Source organism: Symsagittifera roscoffensis, chromosome 1 (genome assembly GCF_963678635.1).
Source record: "Symsagittifera roscoffensis chromosome 1, txSymRosc1.1, whole genome shotgun sequence".
NCBI classification, from domain to species: Eukaryota; Metazoa; Xenacoelomorpha; order Acoela; family Convolutidae; genus Symsagittifera; species Symsagittifera roscoffensis.
The window spans coordinates 15114024-15137931 of record NC_087062.1 but is presented as its reverse complement, the minus strand read 5'-3'; the positions used below and the strand labels follow the sequence as shown (position 1 = coordinate 15137931).

At 36.5% G+C, this 23908-nt stretch overlaps 1 protein-coding gene across 4 annotated transcripts; it reads right to left on the bottom strand.

Annotated features, from left to right (window-relative positions):
* Nucleotides 1-849: 849 nt before the first annotated feature.
* LOC134840769 (adhesion G protein-coupled receptor A3-like) lies at nt 850-17280 on the bottom strand. Of its 4 annotated transcripts, none has more exons than XM_063856820.1 (16): nt 16786-17280; nt 16415-16486; nt 15559-15630; nt 14906-15195; nt 14321-14487; nt 13925-14056; nt 13203-13724; nt 11400-11616; nt 10647-10835; nt 7994-8191; nt 6441-6470; nt 5454-5744; nt 4892-5096; nt 4252-4530; nt 3788-4005; nt 850-3030 (listed from the first exon to the last, which is right to left on the bottom strand). In XM_063856820.1, exons 1-16 carry the CDS (start codon nt 17082-17084, stop codon nt 1100-1102), a joined length of 5112 nt encoding a protein of 1703 aa, XP_063712890.1. In that variant the 5' UTR covers nt 17085-17280; the 3' UTR covers nt 850-1099. The 4 variants fall into 4 exon arrangements, with proteins under 4 accessions (XP_063712890.1, XP_063712899.1, XP_063712908.1 ...); XM_063856829.1 differs by having other exon boundaries at nt 13925-14050; XM_063856838.1 differs by having other exon boundaries at nt 13925-14047.
* Between the last annotated feature and the right edge of the window lie 6628 nt (nt 17281-23908).

Here is a 23908-nt window from a genome sequence, read left to right as displayed (position 1 = left end):
TTATTTGTCCCAAATTAGCATGAGTGGCCCTTTTTAAATCCCCGTAGCCTTTCAAAAACTGATCACCTCTCAGATGACATGAAAAACATATTCACAATGGCTAGTTAAGACAAAATTTGTCTGGAGAGAAAAACCAACCCGAGCACAAACATTCGGTCACTTTCATCGAAATTCGTAACAACAAATCTTTTAGATAAAAACATTTTCTTTGCTGAAAAGACAATGCACTAAGTAGAAACCGTTATCTACGTAATGTTCTTTTTTGTTCAAATAGTCAAGGCTCAAATTCGATTTTTCGGATGTGACTTATGATTTATTTTAAAATTGAATTCAAATTGCTCCGCCCTCCCTTACATCTGCTACTGAACCTGGTACTGCGAAATTACTTAGAGAAGGCTCGGAAGTAACTTATGATCTTATAATGGTTTATAAGATGACAGGACAACCGAAGTATCTCGCCTCTAAATTACTAGAATAAAAAAATCATCAGTGCAAAAACTAAATTCTCATCAATTGATTGTGCATTAAACTGTTCTGAATTAGCGTCAGCATCCTGAGACAAATTCGTAAGATTATCATCTTGGGAAATTATGAAAAGGAAAATTTGAGTGACCTTGTATAAGAATATTGCTTTCATATCTGTTTGATTTTTACTTGAATAAAACAACGAATACTAAAACAATTATTGCATTAAAAAACAAATTGCGTGAATTTACAGAATATGAAAATAGACTTTTCTTGAAGTAGAAGTAATTCTGGGTAAAACTTTCTATATTTGAAAAGAGAATTTTAGCAGCAGAGGCCTGAGTAAGATTTTAAAAATCAAATAAAAACAAATGGCAAAATTCAGACCTTCAAATTAATACTCTTATAAGATATGCTAATATTATTTCTTTTCAAAGTATATACGCTTGTAACAGATGTTGGATAACTTATGTTGTCAGCTTGAACGTTGCCAAATAATCAACGACAAAGAGTCTAAATCTCGGAAAATTTTGGCGAAAATTCCAAATTAATAACATCTGGATAGAATTAATGTTCAGTAATCTAAATTCTAACTCTACTCTGTAAATGTATGCGATTGACAACTGATTGCTTTCTAAACTGAGGTTTCGCCCTGGTCTCTTGGCTTGTACTGATTGTGTGCTACCTGTCCTCCGCTATGTTTGTTTCCACGCGAAGCACCACCGCCACCTTTAGCACCAGAAGTGTTCATATGTCTAGACGGCGGCGCCTGGAAACGACCTCTCAGGCTCTCGTCAATTTCGCGTCCGAGTGAACTCGCGTCATCTTCATCATCATCGGAATCATCTGACGAGAAACTATCATCGCGGACGTTCGATGGACCCACCGGGTCGACGAAATTACCTTTTTGTCGACCTTGTGACTGGCTTCGATTTTGATTCCGGCTACTGCCGGAACCTCCAGATGTGTTACTTTTGGCAGCTGACTTGAGTTTGGCGTTTCTCGTGGCATAGTAGGACTGTAACAAATCTGGCGGTGGTTGCGATAAACTTGACGAAGGAGTGTTACACCTGTTGGTTAGAAATGGATCAACTGTGCCCTGTTTGACTGATAAATTGGAGCCCCCTGGTGAGTATTGCGGCGATGGTGCGTTGACACTACTCAACAGTGGGTTATAAATAGCGCCTCCCTTTCCGTGCATCGGACCCTTGTTTGGCTGACCTAGAGGCGTAGGCGGAATCGACACAGGCGTATTTCTCCCTGCTAAAACCCCTGTATTATATGGCACTGTTTGTTGCATCATTACAATTGGTGAGTTTACTCCGACTCTTGAGCCATCGTGATCAACTTGGCTCATCAGACCAAGTTGCTGCACCTGCCATGGTGGCATTGCGCCTTCAGGGTGATTATTTTGGGATCTCTGGTGCATGGAACCCAAATGACTAGAACTACCCTGGAGCATTCCTTTGTTATCCATGGGAATACTGGCTAACTCCTCGTCAATCCCACCTCTAACACTGCTACCCGACCTGGAACTGGCAGTGTTTCTCAAGTTAGCCGGGAACACTGTTCTACATTTGTCATGTGACCTGCTAGTCTGTGATGCTTTGTACGGCTCTCCCGGGTTGTAAAATGCACCGTTGTTCCGAACACAGTCGCTTGACCCTGAGAAAGTGACTGATGTTGTTTGGTTCTGGAGCGACTGTTTTAGAGACATTCCAGGGTGGTAACTACTAGGATGCGAACTGCCTCCTCCGTTCATTCCAGACTCCAAACTGAGGTAGGAATTGTGATGTTTTAGATACAGCGAATGAGTAATCTGAGAAGGCTTAGGAAACGACACTGTCTGTTGGCATGTAATAGATGCAATGTAACATTGCTTCACGTCTGAGCGAAATAGGCAGAACTTAAGGAACATGTAAGCACCCATCAACGTGCATGAAACTGCAAACATGACGCTTATTTGAACTTTGAACGTGCTTAGTCTGTGCATGGGATGAAAATCTGCAAATACAAGCAACGCAGCTGACATCCACGATGCGAAAAACAGAATAAAAAGAATAAGAGCCGATCTAAGCTGTCGACAACATGCGCTGTCTGCTTTGACGCTGAATGTCGCTGTTACGTAATTATGAGCAGCACCATTAGCTGAAGTGTTCGTCTGTCGTGAGAATCGGTTGTTGTTCGATTCCGACGCGAGTCCTCCGAGACCTGTTCCGATGACAGACGAATGCATCGATTCGTTATCAGTCAATGCACTCAATTCTAATTCTCCATCTAGATACAGGGGTCCATTTGAGCACATGTTAGGATGAGTGTGCTCTGAGGGGTTGAAACACTGTTGTCTGACTTCTAGTTTACGAGGTAGTTTCGGAATGATGAGAAGTGTTTTGACCATGTACAGGGAAGAGAAGACGAGACATAGTGCCACCGGGAGGAAAGATGTGACGGCGGCGACTGTCGGCGAGATCCAACAGAGAGCACCGGAGTCTGTTTGGGAGTCAGAACTGGAGTGAAATTTAAGACTGAAGAACGAACTTGCGAGACAGACTATCAACGGAAGACCTGAAACGAAAAAAAAAACATTCAATTATTGAAACTCATATGATAACAAGAACAGCCGGTTGCTGTGCAAGTAGCTCAGAAAGTTCCGCGCACAATTTTTTTCTTTCCAATTTTTGATGTTTTTTGTGTGTGGTAAGACGAGAGAAAAACAAAAACTTAGAACCTAAGTAAATTCATCCTAACCGACTACAGTTGTCTTCAATAACGAATAAGAAAAACTAAAAAAAGTTTTTACAGAAAAAATATTTTAGAAAAATTTTCTGTCTAAAAAAAGCTAAATGAAGTTTACGAGAGAAAAGTTTTCACCGCTTAAACAGAAGCTTTTCCTTTTTTTAACCAACTCGCTTGATAACTCGTTCAATCTTATTTCGGAAAGTTTCCTCAATTTCGATTGAATCACGACTGAAAAGGTTTTAATACGATATATGACCGACCCATTCTGATGCGTATTTGTGCTGCCTGATTTTGCGTAGAAAAAAAAACGTGAGAGAAGAGAAAAACGCACCAGAGACAAAACTCCTCATCACTTTCAATGTCGGATCAAGAACTGATTCTCAATTACGGGAAATAATCGAAAGAAAAAAGCCGAGGATTTTCTGAATTCAAACAAATTCCTTCCTATTATATGATTAAATTTTATGTATGATTTTAACTAACTTTTGGAGCCGAATGCTCGAGCACCTTCGAATTTCTAGCTTTTTCTTTTAGGTTGAAAATTGCAAATTTGTGTTTAAGCATTCAAACATCATCGACTAACCCCAACAGATGATGTAGAGGCGATAGACCAATTTCGATATTTGCTTCTTAGTCTTGGTCGAGGGCAGACCAGCCTGTCTCTGGTTTGCCCCTCCCCCTCCCCCTCCTCCACCTGCCCCTGCGACTGCGCTTCCTGCAGCCGCCGCACCCATTATATTGTGTTGCATCTGATGATGTCCATGTTTCTCTTCAATCTTCTCAAACTGACAGCAAAGATTCCTGAAAAAGTTTAGCTCCTAAAGAGGGATGTCAATATGCTTCCTTTTATCTTCAGCTGCCTCGATTGAAAAACCTTTTTTCTAAAAACTCTCTGATTGAGCATTTACAGGAGTTGTCAAAGTAATTTTTGACTTTCAAAAAATAGTTCTAAAGAAGATCACAGTCAATTATCTGACTTATCGTCAATTATTTCAAATTGTAAAGAAAATTGGTTTGCACCAAGCATGATAGACAGGCGTGATGTACCTGTTATACAAAATGAGCCATAGAGCTGCGGACAGTAGAAAATAATCTATAGCCACGAATATGAGGGAACATGCCAAATAAGGCACCCCCGCATGTTGCTGTTTCTCAAACAGATACGCGCTCTGCAAGTAGACAGGGGCCGAGCTCTCCGGAGGTTCCGAGATAGAGTCCGAGAAGTCGGAGAAGACGTTTCCGAATGCGAACAGAACGCAGAGGAAGAATATTGCTATTGAGAAGTTGCATATGACATGCAGCGATTCAGAGGCAATGAAGATACAGCTGAAACATGCAAAGAAAGGTTACAATAACCATTATGTTTTATACCGTGAAGAAAATAGTCTCACATAAATCATAAACTTATCTTTCCAAAATTGAGTAAAAAAGATTGAGCATAATTAACTAATCGACCTCCTGAAAAAAAAACTTAACCAACCATGAAATAGTTAGCTAATTGTGGCTCTTTAGAATTGAGAAAATTTCAGATCACCATAAATAGTATTTCAGGTACGATTAGGTAAAAAAACAGCTTTCATGACTGAGGATAAAAGTACACCTTTAATCTCAGTAAAACTTAACGGTCAGTAATTTTTCCTATATATGCACGAAATACATCAAAAGAAAAAATAGCAGCAAGACTTACCTTTTAAATGCGATATAAGTGACCAACAAGAGTAGCGTGAACACTGCGCAGACTGCACATCCGACTTGTATGGCCGCATCTACAGTGTGTAGTGAGTTGGAGAGGGGAGAGAGGAGGGTGGAGATGGCCACTGTTGCCAATGAGTCACACTGCACCTCACTCATGTTGTGGAACAGAGTGGACACCACACGACACCCTGCACCACCTAAAGCAAAACAAAAAGAGATAATATCTAGCTAAGGAGAAATAGACCAGTAGATAGTTCTTCTGACATGCAAACAAGAGGTCGATGGTTCCAGTCCCCCGCATCCCATAATATATTTTTGTTTCTTGAGATGGTGCAAGAATTTCGAAGTCAAACAAACCTTATAAACTTGTCCCAATGTACAAACAATATTTCATCAATATTTTATTATCTTTTCAGAGATTCTGCCTAAATACTACAAAAAAAAATAGCCAAACAAAGTTCAAAAAAGCTTTATAAATTACATAACTGCCGTTTCATGCAATCTAGGCAAACCTAAAATCTACTAAACAATACCAATACTGTGGTAACAATTACCTGTGGGAATCCAAGATCCTTCCAAATCGAAATTATCAAACTGAGACACCGACACTTTTTCCTCGCTTTCATTGATCTCTCTGGTTCTCTTCTGGACAACCCACGTAGAAGCGGTCATCGCTCCCAATTTGAATCCGCCGCCCGACGACAGTTCGTACTCGCTTCCGCCTGGGCCGTAGAACAGTGCCAGATCAGCATGAAGCGGTTTAGTTCGAACAAATGGCGACGATACGGCTGTCATGTTCGGATCCGCGAAAACTGTTGTTGGCGCTATTTGACCGATAAGAGCATCTAAACACAAGCTCATTTTGTAGATTAAAAAAATAGTAACAGACTCATTAGACCATAATATATTAAAATCTTTTACCATTTTTGGGCTCTCTTTAAACCAAAATTAAATATTAACCAGATTGTCTATGCTACATTTCGCCATTTTCAAAACACCAAGAAAACATTCAAATCAAAGCATGAAACGTGGCGAAAACTCAATCATATTTTCATTGACTGTTTACACAAAAATCTAAAACCTGGATGCAAGCTTTTTGATTGTATGACATCATGGCAAATCTGAGGAAGAACCTGTTTTGGAAATTTGAGAGACTGCCCTTTCATCACTTATTTTAAACGCGTATCCTCTTCTATATTTACGTAATACATGATTGCTCATTCAAGGACAGATGCCGTGAATTACACCACAGGCAAAAACGTTTGAGCCAAAATGACATCCTGAATCGAACGGAGAGGCTTTTATCCATCCGTAAACATCCAATTGACAAGTGTAATAAGTTAATTCACAGATAGCACTTATCACCTAACGTACGATTCAAATTTTTAATTCTAACTGGAAGCAGGAACAGTTTATAAACAGCTAAATATTAGTTTGGCAACTACACACACGTGAATAGTTTTTAGAAATAACGATGTTCAATAAATTGATGATTCGATGAAAATTAGCAGAAACTACTTTTCTTCACGATTTCGACTTACCACCGATGACTTTTGTAAATGTCCCAAATACTAAACCAAGCATCATTGAAAACAGCGTAAACTTTATAATGAAGATCGAATAACTGCGCCATGATAAACTTAGCCAACAGCTAGTAGTAAAAATGTCAATGAACTCAGCCCTTTTTAAAAAAATTCAAGAAAAACCATATCAAAACAAAAAAAGGAGCGATCTAGGACTTTCTCGACCAAAATGATTTTCCGAGCTCTCTGGAATCCCTGTAAAGACCGCATTTTGACCAAATTTCTTGCTCAGCAGGCAATTTTTTGAAAAAACGGGCCAAAAATCCCGTTGTTGGGCTTTTTTTTGGAAACTTTTGACCAAAATGCGTTTTTTCGGCGCGCTTTCCCCTTCAAAATTACTATATTTTGGTGCCGAAGATACCAAAAAAAAACGAAGGTTAAAAACTAATACCCAAGGGGGACCCTTTGGTTGGTGGGTGGGATCCCTGAGGGGGGTGTCCGCCCGCCCCAAAATTGACTATAAAGCTCATTGCATTTCATAGTTGAGAAACTAATCCAAATTGAAAAAAACTGGATCAATAGACATTTTTTTTCGCTGTGAATTCAGAAAAAAAATAACTCCATTTTTGAAACTAGAACTCACTCACGTTTTTCGTAACCTATATACTTTTGATGTTCGATAGTTGGGTTTGTTTTCCATTTACACAGAGGCGAAGTTGCACTTCGCATATATTAGCAATAATATGACCGATAACGCTACTGGGAAAAACTGAATGAGTAAAACTTTGAGTCTATAAAATTTCTTAAGTGACGCACGCCATTTATGACGCATTAGTATTACCAGTCAATTTGAAAAAAAAAAGAAATTTACCAATAACATGCCTCAATTTATAGAGCGGACGCATTTTAACTAGCATACGAAAAAGTTCATTTAAAACATCCGACGCTACCCAGGTTCGAACCCTGTTATTTTGTTGCGGGTGTCTCCTTCCCTACCTCTACGTTACAGATCCATGATACCTTGAAGCTAAAGTGCTATTTGTAATATAATAGTCTGTGTTAATATCCTTAGCATTGGCTGTACTTAATAGCTGCTTATTGATCAAAATGAATACTAATATTTGCGACTTAGGTTGGAAAAAAGAGTTTATACTATCACACAAGCTTTACTTGTGCAAACACAAGAAATAATCTAGAAAAAAATCAAACAGGGAAAAATCAAAGTCCAGCGTGATCAAACTTTTAAGTCTTTCCTGAAAAACCACACGATCTAAATAAGTGTCCTCGCTTCATTCGTTGACACTTGAAAACAAGTATGACTTCACGGTTAAACCTAAATGAAACAAAATTGCAAATGCAAAACTTCGAGTTGCTGAAAAACTTTCATCGGATTCTTTCACCCCAACGCGGTCACTTAAAATTGCAATGCGATAGCCTGATTCAATGGATTGCTGTGATCATCATAATTGAGCGACATTGGTTTCATATCCCGAGTTTCATTTTACCACTAGTTTTAGGCAACAGTTCACGTGATCAAAATCTCAAACGTCCCAGTTTTTTTTCGGACTTACCAATTTTGGCGGATGCGACTGGACTGACGATGGCCACATCTGCACTTGGAAACAGACTGGCATTTCTGAACACCACCACCTGCAGTTTGAAAAATTTGCTCAGTGGCTCACCAGAAGACGTCAACGAAGTTAAGGAAGTTGGAACTGGGCTTCCGGATAACGTGCCTGTGCTTATGTAGGGAGATGCCACTTTAACCACTGAAACACATTTGAACAATCTTATCTCATATCTTCCTATGATTAGCTACATCCTTCACTAAAGTAGTTTTTTCTTTGCAAAATACCCAAATTTGAATATGTACTCCAACTTGAAATTTTACACAGGCGAAGCTGAGCTTTGCACCGTCTGCAATACATAAAGCAATCGAACTGTAAATTTACCATTTCAAACTTGATTCGAAATGTAACATTCTGTGAGCCAAGATATTTAAGCGAAAAAAAGTCTAGAACTCGATTGCAATACCTTTGCTAATCGCAAGGGTAATAATTCGGAATTGAACTAAAATCTATCAGTTTTATCTTCCAACTCGGGGGTAGTAATTTTGTTGCGACCAATTGTCAGCAGTCATTGTTGCGACCAATTGTGGAGTCGTGGAGTGAGAAAAAATTATAGGGTACTTCGACTACTTCAAAAAAGCTCACATAAGAGTTCAAGAAGATATCATATTATAGCTCTTTTAGTCGTATTTCGAATTCTAAAAAAAAATTCAAGACCTTTTGAGTGTCGAGAAAAAACTAGTCTGACTATTCAGCTTTTTGTTCCGACTTTCGATACGAAGGTGACGGAATATTTGTGCTCGGGGTGGGTTTTTTTTTCTTCAGACAAATTTCGACTTTTTAACTAGCCATTTTTGACGGAACTTTTTTATATCATTCAAAAGGTATTGTTGTCCTGAACTTAATTTTGAAAAGATATTTCACCTGTGATCATTTTTCGTAAAATTATGGGGGTTTAAAGATTGCCATTTTGGCTAAATTGGGACAATTAACGCGCGATATATTTCGCGCTATTAACGCGTAAGCGGAGATTTAATCAGTTTTGAAATCGTTCCAAATTGGTTGAAAGAAGCTTATTTGCCATAATTGTTTTGTTACAATGAGCGAAATCTATTCTTTTAAACTTAATATGGCGTGTGGGGGGTTGATTTCATAAAAAAATTTCAAATTTAAAAAAAAAAGTTCATTTTTTTTCTTATATTTAATTTTTTTATGTTACTACTGCTCGATAAACCTGAAAAGGCAGTCGGAACATTCAGGGCTTTGCCCTGATACGAGCAGTCTTGTTGTTCCGACTTTCGGTACGAAAGTAACGGAATATTTGTGCTCGGGGTGGGTATTTTTTTTCTTCAGACAAACTTCGACTTTTTAACTAGCCATTTTTGACGGAATTGTTTTATATCATTCAAAAGATATTGTTGCCCTGAGCTCAAATTTGAAAAGATATTTTTACCTGTGATCACTTTTCGTAAAGTTATGAGGGTTTAAAGGTTGCCATTTTGGCCATTTTGACCAATTTGGGACAATTAACGCGCGATATAATTCGAGCTATTAACGCGTAAGCGGAGAGTTAATCCGTCTTAGAAATAGTTCCAAATTGGTTAAAAGAAGCTTATTCGCAAGAATTGGTTTGTTACAAGGAGCAAAATCTATCCTTTTGTACTTTGTATGGCGTGTGGGGGGATGATTTTCATAAAAAATTTCAAATTTTGGAGAAAAAAAAATTTCATTTCATTTTTTCTTACATTTTTTTTTAATGTTATTACTGCTCCATAAACCTTTAAAGGCAGTCGGAACATTCAGGGCTTCGCCCTGATACGAGCAGTCTTGTTAGACTTTTAGACTCAATTTTAGCGACGAGCGGATACTTTCACTTCACTCATTTGATGAACTATTTCAAGAACAACGCTTATTAACATAATTCAGTAATTTATTTTGTAGAAACGCGCGGTTATCGGCAGCAGGCTCATTCAAGTATTCTTTTTAAAAAACATTTATCTACTTGTTACAACTATAATTGTAGTCAGAACATTCTGTGCTACTTTCAACACTACCGGCTACTTTTGTTAATGCAATATAACTTAACAAAATTTGAAGCCCAAACAACTAATGTATGAAATTTAAGCTCCAACAGCTCATAAAAAACGGACACAGCCTTGATTATTATTCGATTTATTCTCGATTTCTGACAAGAATCGAATTTCAAAATGATTTAATTTCCTGTCTATAACAAAAGGAAGTAAAAGCTATGTAGTAACAAGATGAACAAAAAACGCAAAAGGTCAAGTAAGCTGAATTGAAACTTCAAAAGATTTGAAATAAAATTCAATTTTATGTTTTCGATATAATCGAAATAGACATCCAGAAAAAAAAATATTGCATCCCTTTCCATACAAGCTGCAGAGCTCATCAATATCAGCGTTACTATAGTTGTTCATTTGACAGACCCTTTAAAATGTTACATAACTGAGGGATCTGGCCCCAATCCTCATTTGAGCACATACATTCTAATCTGCTAATCTGTGTCCTCAATGGCAAATTTCAGTTATTATCTGCCATATGCAGTAATACACAACGTTTGAAACTTCGTCTTCTTTTTTCCCTTTATTGCTGTAGAGCGGGGGGGGGGTAGCAGTGGAGAGATCAAAATAGGTACCAGCGAATATTTTGTTGAAGTGCGGGTGTCCCATAAGGAGTGTGGACACATTCTGCTGTCGCTGCACCCCGTCCTGACACTCCAGCTGTGCGCCTGTTTTAAATGAGACTCCACTGCCGACACCTGTACCACTCCTTCCCCCTCCTCTTCTTCCACCGTCGGAAGACACCAACAGAGCACATGTGTAGCCTGAAAGAACAACTGATAGATATCGAATGCAAAGGACAGTCAAGTTTTATGCCTGTGAATATAATTCTTCGCAAAAACTTGAGCGTTTTTTTTCTAATACAGAGGCGAAGCAAAGTTTCACAACACATGCGATGCAACGCAAGCATAGCAATGCAAGCTTGCGAATCAAAAAATCGCAAATCACGTCAAAAAACCAATGAAATTATTTCGAGTTTTCGAAAAATAAATATGGCCTTAAAGCTCTATGAATTTTAAGAACAATTGATCATTGCCCTTCTTTGATAAAAAAAACCCAATTTGAGAAAAGTGGATCATTAGGTAAACTTTCTTTTCCGCTGGGAATTTTATACACGTTTTTCGTGACCTTTGCACTTTTTTGTTCGATACTTTCTACATTATATATCCATAAATCTACACCTTTAGGCAAAGTTTCTAGTTCCAATTGCTAATATTTTACTGTAACTTAAATAATAAATTTTTTTGATGCCTGTTATTTTGTTGAAACTCGATTGATTTTCAATTTTCATTATAAATCCATAGGTTCTTTCTAATTTCCTTACTGACCTGTGAATGAAGCGAGCTGGTGTATTTTGAAAACCCTCACTGCAATATTGTGTGTGTTCTCTCTGTGGACTTCTTTTGTGTCTACAGTGTGGAATATGGCAGACTGTAAGTAGTGTGTCAGCATAGTACATGAGTGGTGCTGCTGTTCTGCCTCCAGTAACAGGAGGGCGTTGAATGACATCGCATTCGACACTGTCTCCATCAACCAAGACAGCATCTAAATATGAGACATCAATATATAACAGAGTATCTAACAAGACATAATATAAAAAAAGATCAACACAGAGGCTAAGCAACGCTTCGCAAACACTGGCGAGAACCCGACAAAAAATCAGCCTTATAAAGTGAAAAAAGATATATAAATAAGCCTCGAATTAGTAAGACTTCGCAGCGTATCGGATTCAAACCTACGACCTCGAGATTTGGAGCATCACGACCTGCCCTCTCGACCACCGACGCTTTACTATCGCGAAACACTGGTCTCAAATAAAGCAGCTACATATGCTAAAAAATTGCCAATACCATGCAGCAAAAATGGCACCAATTACAAATAAACAAACTTTTGCATGTAATAAATTTCAATATAAAAAACTAAAGGCCTCCACACTAACCTTGCTGAAATCAAATTTCTGAAATCAAGTTTTTATCTTGTTTGAAATAAATAGCTTTTTTCGGTTCATTTGGTGAACTAAAAATGCATCAACTGAAATAACGTATAACTAATCGAATGTCAAAGCAGAATCGGTACTACTATGACAGAGTGGTCCCTCGAAAAAGCAACTATGATAAAGAGATCCTGCATGCATTTAGCATGTTATACATTTGACCAATTGGTGTATAAATTAATCATTTCAAAAATCTCGTGAAACATGTATGACGATTCAGAACTTTTCAGCTTAAAAAATCGTAATAAATATTTTGTATATATCAAAATGGCGAAGAGGGAAGTTTTACAAAAAAATGGAACATTTTTGAAAATATAATGCGAAATCTTTCCGAATGGCGAAACCATAATTATTAAACGATTTGAAAGCCCTAGGTGTCTTATTCTCAAGGGACCTGGTTATTTTCAAGAGACCACTCTATCATAGCAGCGCCACTCTATCAAAAAGCCGTAAAAGTGCCACCAAAATTGGCATTAAAATTTGCGACTCAGGTCGGAAAAAACAATAGTCGTACTTTAACACTACGCTGACTAAAGCTTGCTAGTATATAAACCAATATACAAAATAATTAAAAATCAAATCTTATAATTCAATATCAAAATATAATCAAGTTAAATACCGTGCCCACTTCTTCAATTCTGGCAGCCAAATTGATTTCAATCTGCACCTGGTTTGCCAATAAACCTTAATATTGAGAGGAACAGCTTTCGAAAAAAACTGCGTCTTTTTGGCCATTTCGAAGCTTCGCAAATCTCGGAAAATTGAAACAAATTGATCTAAAAATGTAACATAGGGCTTTGCTAAAAATTATAATTCTGGATCAATGGAGATCAACTCTGAATGGTTTGATCTTAAACAGTTTTCCAAATTTTCAAAATTCGTTTCGCTAGAAAAAAAACATTGCCTAAACTCTCACTTTTCTCAATCGGAACGACTACCTTGCTGACCAGTCTTATTCAACTATTGAATTTTATTTTTTAAGTAATTGAATGCAGCTGTCAACAAAGCACACAAACCCCATCGATAAGTTTCTGGCCAATCATTGCTTTTCTTAAGCGGAACGACTACCTTGCGGACCAAAATTATTGAACTATTTCTGTTCAATTTTTTGATTAATTGAATACAAAAGGAAACATACCGCTTCGTTGAAATCTTCTGTCCTGTTCATATAATGGTACAAATTCTGCACAGTTAGAGCAGAAAACGTCACATCCTCAACATTTTCCATTGTAGAACTCCACGTGGTCACATTTGACAAATTTTCAGCTATTGATCTCGCTTTTTTCAAGGTCACTTTATTTGGTTTATCTCCACTTGTTGAACTGAAGACTGTCTTCAGTAACAATTCTGATTCCATGAAAAGTCTCGTTACTGTCTTCGACAACTCGCTCCTAAATTGACACGTGGAGAAGTCACTAAATTGCCATGTTCCATTTTCAGAGCACATTTTATAAGCCGAGGGTTCTCTAGCGAATACTTCCGACCGTCCAAATGGACAAGTCAGAGTTTGTTGGTGACCGGCGACTGTTTTCGGCCAATTAAAACTTCCCTTCGTGGTCTCCTCTTCGAGGGTAGGACAGAATACTGCGCCTGGCTTTATGATTTCGATGGATACCGTCTTTGCCGGAAGAAATAGAGAGTCATTACTTTCGGATTTGATCTAAATATCAAAAATATATGAAAAAAAAACGCACCTTAATCAAAACAACTGTACCCGCAATCTATAGTTAAAACTGAAATCACCAAAACTGAGTTAATGCGTGCAAATTAAACCTCAAAAACGTGCTTCTTAAGCCTTCTACAAACGTAAAATCTTTTCCCAAAAACTCAGGTCAAGCAAATTAGCACAGCGTGACTCACCAAACAAGACCATTCTCCGGCATGACTCTCGTCCAGCTTCTCAATAGCCACCGAGAACAAAGTGACAACTCCATTTGGCGCCAAATCCTTCACCGTAATATCCAAACCCAGCCTCTCCCGCACCTTCTTGTTCGAAAACAAAGAAATGAATTTAAGCTTAGCCATTCGCAAAGATATATGAAACTAAACAATGCTCGAACGAAGAGACATTCAAAGTTCGAGTTCATCTATCCACTTAAAAAGAAGCATTTTAACTGCTTATCGAATTTTGAGCTTTCTACGAGTCTGTCATAACATTAAAAAGGTCAGAAAAGAAAACAGAAGACTGTAATGGTATGATTTTGTTGAAAAATAACATGCTCAAATTCATTTCAAAATCTGAAATTGAATCGTTACTTTGAATCTGCCGATGATGGAGTCCTTGTGACTCCATACTACTTCGTAGTCCGAGGGAAGAGTGACTGAGCAGTTGAGCACCATGGAGTCCTGTTCGAACAGGAGCTGAGTCGACCCGGCTGGAGGGTAAGTCTCGTACACAGGCAGTTGCTTCTCGCCTTGACCAGCTGAAAAAGAAGTATTCGAACTTGAATGAAGATGGTCGGATTCGAAGTTAAATACAAAATGAATAAAAAAATTAGGCAGATTCAAATTACCATAGCTTTAAACAGCAAAGATTAACTTGGATCAAAAATTCCAGAAAAGAAGAATGTCTGACTGCCGTTAGTTTAAATGTTTAAAATCCTAATTTATCAGACATTTCATTTGCTTTTTGTCTTCTCATATTTTGATGTTAATTTTCTGCATAATATCCCACATTTTGCAAAAAAAATTACAGAAATAGTATCTTAAATTATTGATAGAGCTCCTATTTTCTTGCCAACTAACTTTCTAGGCTATTGAAGCAGAACAATAAAATTAAGGTTTCACCTAATTGTAAAAGCAATTTTATGTTTGTACACATTCAGAAGTCTTTTCACTAACCGGTCTCACACACATCCGGTTGAACCGAAAACCTATTGTTCAAAAGTTTCGCTTTTGGTCCCCTAACATCGAACTCCGAGTCCATGTTCTCATTACAAATCGTATCTTCCGAGATCGTCAGACTCCTCATCTTCGAGTTCAGAGTTCGGTTTTTCAGCTGAGTGATACTCTCTATGAATTCGCACCGACAGTAAAGATATGGATTGGCAATGCTTAGAGTCTCGAGACTGGTGAGGTTGTCGAATAGATTTGGCTGCGGGTAGAACCAATTCAGATTGTAAGAGATATTGCTAAAGAAAAAGAAACAATTTTAAGCTGAGATGATTCAACGGCGAGCGGAATGACCTCCATACAAGCTGTTCCGCTCTTCAGGGCACAGCAATTAAGACCTACATGCATTTTTAAAATTATTTTCTAAGTTGGTAATGTTGCCTCGTGCTCAAGAAACAAGCACGGACCATGGTCGGCCGCGAGCATAAACGATGTCGAAAACTGTTATTATAACTTCTTAAGCAACCAGTTGCAAAATGTTACATGTCAAAATGTATTGAACGCCTCGACCAAGAAAAGAAAAAGGTTTGCGGAGCTTACAACCTTAATTAAACATAAACGATAAATTTTCCCGCCATTCAGAACAAATGTAGTCAACTTACAGAACTTTCAAATTGCTCAGCCCTTCAAACATCTTCCACGAAAATTGTCTCAAATTGTTGTGTGACAAGTCTCTAAAACAACATTATACCTTTACAGACCATATTTATGGCAAATTGTTATTTAAGCTCTTAAAACGAAAACGCTTTTCTTGTTCGCTGAAAATTTCCTTCATAGCCTAAACTGTGAATGAACTCTTCTTGCTGGCAATAAAACTTGCACACACATTATTTTATGCGCACAATCAACTCGGTTTGTTTATGTTTTTGAGGACCCTTGGTAATTAGTTCTGTAGGAAGTAGTAAACAAGCAATTAATTAAAGGTGTGCTGAATTTAAGCTGAAAACAATCAGTGCCTGATCCCTTGACTGATTTCAGAACCAGTCATTAAATTGTTTTCTATAAGATCAATGGTCCAATTGTAAAAAGTTATGTATCAACGGTTTCCTTCTTTGGATCAGTCAACAAGTCGATTGTTCGGCCAAGCCGAAATAGAAAAATTTCAGTCTTCCGACATACCCTTGTCATAACAACCCATTGTTATAATCCATCCTCTAATTTATCCCATACGAGCATTTCCAATATTTGCAATTATTTTCGCATTCCCGACTGTCGAATCATAAAGTACTAGCAATAAAACTTCTTAGTTAGTGTTTTAAGTTCACTCATGGGAAACGACAAACCCAACTTCTTAAAATAGCAGACTTTCTCTTTCCGGTTACAGTTTGACCGCTTATTTAGTTTATGACTACGACGCGCGTCTGATATTTTAGATTTAATATGGCTCTATAAAACGGGGATTAGTATAACTGAAAAGGGGAATTGTGAATATAGAAGTAAACTTGGAAAGGCACTTACAGGACTTGCAGGTTCTTCAGAGGCTTAAAAGCACCGTCCGGAATTCGTTCGATTCTGTTGTGACTCAGGTTCCTGAAAACAAGCAAAAATTAATTAGTAACTTCTTATCCAAAGCACAAAGTTAATAACGAATGACTGAAAAACGAAGTCCTAAAACATAATGGTCATATGATTTTACCTTTAAATAAATGGTCTGAAATTGTCAAGTTTTAAAACAGGAACAAAAAATTGGTAATCAGGATTCGACAGCACATTTCAGCTTTCATGATTTGATTTGTATGAAAAATTTAAAGATCGAAACTAACATTTTTTCATTTTTCATACATTGGTACCAAATTGGTCTAACCAATTCGAGGAATGCAAATACTTACAAGTATGTAATATCGTCGAGTCCCAGGAACGAATCCAGCTCTATCAGCGATATATTGTTACCCTGTGAGAAGTCCCATCTGCTGCCCCCATCTAGTCCTCCTCCCCCACTGCTCGCCCGCATCACCTCCGCACTGGGCAAAGTGACCTCGAAGTTACTACATCTGTTCATCTGGTTGGAACACGTGCAATAATACGGACATGATTGCACACCATGAACCAACAGAGCAAGTGCCATGCAAACTAATAACGACAGTCCACCAAATCCATAATTGATGCTCATGGCATTCCTTTTAGGCATAGTGGTTCAATAATCCAGTGTTAGTTTCTCTCGAAGATGAAAAAATGAATACTTGGTTGAAAATAAAATAAAAATAGGTTAATATTTTAGGCATGTACAGACTCGCAATTTTCGTGGAATAATCCTAGGATCCATAATGGCTACTCGAGATAATAATATCTTCATTTTGTTGCATTTATGGCCTTATCGTCATAACTAACCTGAAAATGTCAAAATTAGTTTTATATACTGATGGCATTCTAATTTTTGAATCAGCAAATCCTATTTAAATATTTAAATGGGAGGGGAGGAGACAAAAATGATGCTTGAGAAAAATTGCAGAAATCATGGCAAAAAAAGTGAAAATAACACTCTTTGACAGTTAAGTTGCATTAACTCTCAATACTAGAAACTTGAAACACTCGTTGATTGCAGTTGAAAAAGGCTCTAATGCGACAAAATGGAAAAACATTTCCCCAAAATTGACAAAAATAGTACGCCTACTGCACTTTAAAAAATAACGAAAATAATCCCGCCCAGACAAAAAGAAATAAAAAAATGATTTTAATGCAAAATGATTGCTAAATATATATTTGTCTGCGGAAGACTAGCATTTTGTTTTTAAAAAAATGAAATTTGTTGAATCACAATCCAAAACAGTCGTCAGAAATAATAAACATCCAGCTTCTAGGTAATATAACTCAATTTTCTTCAATCAACAAAAGAACGTCAATTTGGATTGAGGGAGAACAAATTCAATTATAATCGGGGATCAATTTTAACTTAAGATATCTGTCGGCTAGTAATTAATTATGCTAAGGGCACAACAAACGGAACAGCATCCATTGTTAATCTCCCAGACAGAAAATGACTAGCATCCAACCTACCTTTGATTTATGGACAAAAAAGGGGAAAATGTACGTGGACCGAAGGGCACAAGAACACATCGATCGAATGAAAACAAAATAAATATCGAAATGCGATCTCACCCAAATTTTTCACGCAATTTTCAATCCAATTTAAAAGCCATGCTTTAAGGTAAATAGATCATTACAGGGGAACATCATTATGAAAAGAAAAGGGATTTTAAATTATTATAAGGATGGTTGATGATTTCAAAATGCTGTTCTAGTCATCAGCCGTGGAAACACAAAATCGTACGTGATACTACGAGAAAACTACAAAAAGTAATTTAATGCTGCGCAAACACAAGTGAAGGTTAAGAACGCATTATCACTTATCAGTATGAAAAAGAACTATCCAAAAGGCTGATAATAAAACTGAAGAGAATAAACAATTAACGAAGTCTGAATTTGAAGCGGAAACTTCTGAACAGTAACGTTCTCAAATTCTTCTGAAAAAATTACACTTCGCTATAGCCAACTCTGTCTCGAAATTTTAAAAGCTTAAAATTTAAAACCCTTTCAGCTGAGTTGCAAATAATGGTCTGAAAAACTTGCAATTTATCACTCAGAAGGCATGGCGAAACCAGATAAGAACAATTTTTTTGGTTCTTTTTTTTTCTTTTCTTCAGCAGATATCATTCTGCAAAATAATAAATATCTAACCGATCATAATCGATTTCATTATTCCCTACGCTAGAACTGTGAAGTTTCTCAGCAGACAGATTTACATTCTAATTGGAAACAGTCGATCGCAAATATAACCTCATAAAACCAGTATTTTATGACCAGGTCTATTGAGAATAAGAAAATATGATCTATGTCAAATCAGACTAAAATTTGAAAATCGACCAAGGACAAACAAAAACCTATCTGGTCAAAAATGGATATCACAACAAGCAGAGAGTGTACAGGAACAAAAAATAGTCTTTATGAAGATTGGCGAATCGGTTAATTGTTCTGGTTATGCCATAATTGCTCACAAACTACGATAGAATAAGAAAATCATTTTAGACTTAATTTCTTAAAATTTAATCTTTTTGTGACAAATTGGAGCATTAGAAGACAAAACAGAAGATACAAAAACTAAATCTATCAAAGAGAAAAAAAAATCTTGGAACTCAATAAACTGCTTCATTACTTAAATACATCAAAAGGATTTTCAATTATAATGAAAAATGCTTAGATCATTGCAGGAAAAGTCAGAGCCGTTTCAACTGAGTCGACGAGAAATCAGTAGACAAACAATAGGCTGATAATTACAATTTTCATGCTAAAAATTTACAATTTGCGAAAATATCAGATCCTGATCAGACGTAAGCTCTGCGCCAAATGTGCAGAAATTTGAGTTTGAGTATATTGAAAATCAAGCTATCAATGATTTGGTTAGACAATTTGCTTGCCTGAAAAACAGTCATTTTCGATTTTGTAACGATTACTAAATAGCAAACGTAATGAGAATCAAGCTCAAACCAGAGCAATACTCAGCATTTTCAACAGCTAAGGTGGAAATCAAACAAAAGAGTTGAGATGATCGGACAGACAATCCACCGGGAAACTAAACTCCATAGAAATTTAACTCGCAACATCAGACAAGATTTGAGAGCGTACAACTGGTTAAGTAAAAAACGATCTCGGTAAAAAAATGACAAAGAAAAACTATCAACACTGAAGGCATGATTCTAAAATTAAAGACTCAACGGAAATTTTCCACTGTACTGCGCTAAAAAAAGTGGACAAATTTATGCCAACGCAAAAAAAAACAGAGCAATCCAACTAGCCAAAACTTTTTCTAAAGCAATATCAAGTGCCGATACAAATGTCAGAGCTAGCAAGTACCCGAAAACTATGTAGGTTAAAACCAAGAGGAAACAACTTAGTTTGAAAAATCTAAAAATGTGAAGGAAAACATCAACCTCTTGAACGTGAAATATATGAATACGTGAAATTCTAATGGCGAAATTGTACAAAATTTATTTCTCTTCATTTACAAAGCGGCACATTGTTTATTTGCGTCTGATAGAATAGCAAAAACATATGGCCCGTTTTTCTCGAGAAAACTTTTTCGAATATCATTTTGGAATTCGAACAATGTGTTTCAAGGGCTTTAACGTGGTGCCTGTAAGTTTTCTTTAAGGTACCTAAAATTTCGCAATATTCCAAATACTGCAGGAGTTGTCGGAACATTATACTAAAGAGAAAATTATCGCTTTAGTGAAACTTAAAATCTATATCCTTATAAATAAGAGTAGGAAACACATCCCACTTATAACAAGGGCAATGAAATATTCACCGACATAATGACAGAGACCATGAACAAAAAAATCGATGAAATCAATTTTTCAAAAACCACATTTCGTTTTTGAAGGAATCTAATTCGAATTCCAAAACAACGAAGTAAAAACGGTGTAAACTGCTAAAATAAAACAAAAAAAGCTGAACATTTGATGTTCACTGCAAGTTTAATTTGGTATCACCAATGAAATAAGGTCGTGATGCAACTGATATTAACCGGTTTTTTATTGTGTAACTCAATGTTAATGAAGACAGACATTTGTGGCGAATTTGAACTTCCTTCTTATTTAAAATTTCATTCCATTTCATGCCTGTGAAATAAAGGAAGGGTAAATGGCGTGATTGTGTTGGTTGCCTGCGTTGGAAGGTAAAAAAAAAGAGGAAAAAAAATACGTCAGCAGACTGCGTGGTAAAAAAAAAAGGAGATTAAAAATAATAAGTAGAATTTACGGTAATAAATTTTCAGCAACGGCCTTCCTGACTCTTGTGTTGCAGTGGCAATAGTAGGATGCGGGTCTTTCAAGATGCCAAATCCCCTTTTAACACACACACACACACACACACGTATACACACATAGACGCAGAACTGGTACTGCTTTTTTTTAGCAGTAACAAGGGTACATAGATGTGTTGGGTACCATTTATATATATATACAATTTTACATATGGACCGAATAATCGGAAATGGATTTATATGAAGAGTAATGAGAATAATATGAAGTTATGGCTCTAAGTAATTGCCAGGCAAAAACACTGCCTCCAAAGTAGAAATTGATTTGAATTTGGACCCTCCCCTAAATGGCTTTTGTCAGTTATATCAGGTACGGTCATTGGAGTAATAACATAGTAACAATCATAAATTCACGAGCAAATCAAAACTATCAAGAAATATTTTAGAACAGCTTGACAAACCAGGTGAAACCTAAACCCAAATAACGACAGAAGGTAACAAATTTGATATAACTGTTGAAATTTTGCCTTTTGACGGTCTGTTAATTTCAAGCTAGCGCCTCCCTAATAAAGATTAAAGCACACAGGCAATTTTACAAGTTAATGGACAAACATGTATCTATGCGTGTAAGTAGCAATGCAAAATGTAGCAACTGTGTTCTCTGCTGGCGTCCCGGGGTAAGAGTTAAAATTATGGGGAATGAAATGGTGCCTTAAGGCGGTCGTTTGCTCTTCTTACCATTTCTCCTCTAGATTTTACTACTTGTAATATCCACTTGTATAGCGAACAAGAATCGCCTTCTCGAAAACTAATCACAATATGGGCCGGGCAAATTCTATTCCCAATAGGTAGCTAAATCATGTAGCAGGCCGCTCTACCAGTAGAACCAATTCTTAAAAAGAAACTAAAAACGGCATAAATATGATAGACTTTTAAAAACTTTAATAATCTAACTTCTGTCAAATGACTTATTTTTACCGCAAAAAGGGCGGTTGAAGGCTTTTCAAGGAGCATGCATTTCACAAGTGAAAATTAACAGCATAGTATTTTATGTAACTTCTTTTACCAAATAATGTGGAAAACGGATCTAATGAGTGTCAGACGGATCTAATGCTACATCTTATTGAAATCGCTTCCTGATGTTTTTCCAGTATCGGTAAAAATAGTTGAGATTTAGCATTGTTTGACTAATGTAAAACCACGAGAGAAAAAAATAGTCTTTCATAAAAAAAAGAACCTAACTTTGTTCTGCTGAGAGCTGCTACTGTTATTAACACGCAATAAATGAAATTCATCATCTCCCGGGTTTTTTGATTTTTTCTTGCAAAAATTACCGTTTTCGCAACATTCTTCGCTATGTACATATTAATCGACTGTTATAGTAATGAGTAAAATACATTGAAAAAGCCTTGTGTACCTATATGCCCTAATACCTGTCGGCCCAGAGCTCAGTGTTCTGTTAACAGTCATAATCCGAAAAAGCACTTCTCAATTCATAGCAATGTTTATGACATGACTTCTGCATTTCTTACCAAATCACAAAGCTCCTTTACTCCACAAACATAAAAGTACGAGTGCTACAATGGTTTTCGGTCAAAACATTAGTGAGTTCGCTGGACGAATTTGATCACGCGTTTCATAAATGACATTTGCTGGGGTTTCAACAATTATCAACTGCCCAAGCCATTGCAAACTTACCAATACAAAGTGTCACATTTGCTACTCAATACTTCCAGGAACTCAAAATGGGTTTGTTCAACACATTAGCACTGACTTGGGAAGAAGCAAATGAAATCGCAGATTACAAATGAATGTCTAAACTGATAAACTAGCACAAACCAATCCCTGAACAATTTACAGAAATAGAACTAGGTGAAAAGTTAGAAAATTAAAACCAGCAGAAAATAAGACATGAAAAATTAGCCGAGTATTCCGACCAGTTATCACTGGAAACATTAAAAAACAATCTTCTTTTATTCAATTTTCTTTGCAATTCTTCTCTACATGTTTTTGTTTTCCAAAGAATTTTACTTCCAATAAACTTTTCAAGCATATAAATTAGCTATTTTATTGAAATATTTGATCGTATAATTGAAGATATTTTATCCTCTTTTCGCTAAATTTTAATCAGGATAGCAAGAAATCATACTAGGTTTTCTCGAAACTGATAAAAACAATTTTGACAGACAAAGCGGAGCTTCGTAACATTTGTAAAAAAAACATTGCATTACAAGATAATGAATATAAAACAAAGACGACTTAACTTGAAAAAAGTCGCAGAAAAACTACATCTACAAAAATTTCATATATTTGTCTAGGATGAAGTTCAGAAAGCAGTAGGAATCAATAACCGAGCGCAAAAAAGGCTAAAAAACTTGGGCCGTTAACCTGAAAACAAAATTTTTCACAGAAAAAATTGAGCTATGAAGTTTTACAGGTTTTTACGACCCAACTCTTCTGAAGCACAAAAATACACAAAAAAATCTTTTGCACTCAAAACTACGCAATGTAAGTTGACTTGACCGATATAGCATAAGTTGTGACCGTTTAATCAGGAAAAATTAAATAAAATTGTTCAATATCAGAGTTGGTAAACTTACGAAGTACTGAACATTCAATTATAGTAAAAATTGTTAGAGCTTCAATAAAAATCCATACTTTGAAAACAGAAAATAAACTGACAGAAATAAGGACAAAATCACGAATCTGAAAAAAAAATTTGAAAAAATTAATTACTGTCAACATGATATATATATTTTTGAATTTTCAATATATTGAGCGTGTCAATGGACAGCATATACTGACAGCATATACTGCTCATCAATGGACAGCATATGAAAATAACTATATGTATTACTAAAATATTTGCAAAAAAAAGTTGCTTTTGTGAGACAAAACCAAGTTGCCGATTACAAGTATTCTTGTTCTCGCAAGTTAAAATACTCTTTTTTTTAAAAATCACGATTGAAACGAATTCAATAAAAACCTACACTAGTTATCCTACGACTTTTCTTTGTGTTACTGACCTTCGTCTAGAAAACTCGTAAGTGAAGCAGTTTAGATAAACATTGCAGCCCGTTTAGCGTGTTGTTTAGGAAGTTTGGACCTAAAATTGCGTTATTTTTCTGACGCACACTCCCTCAAAACGTCCGTTGGGCCTTTAGAAAAACTATAGGATTAGCCGGCTCAAAATCGAT

Excerpts from the sequence above, each read along its gene's own strand:
- LOC134840769 (XM_063856820.1), bottom strand. The coding sequence starts at position 17,084 with ATGCCTAAAAGGAATGCCATGAGCATCAATTATGGATTTGGTGGACTG. Across the intron at positions 16,487-16,785 it reads CTCGACGATATTACATACTT|GAACCTGAGTCACAACAGAA; the intron begins GTAAGTATTTGC and ends GCTTGTTTTCAG. Across the intron at positions 4,006-4,251 it reads TGGCTCATTTTGTATAACAG|GAATCTTTGCTGTCAGTTTG; the intron begins GTACATCACGCC and ends AAACTTTTTCAG.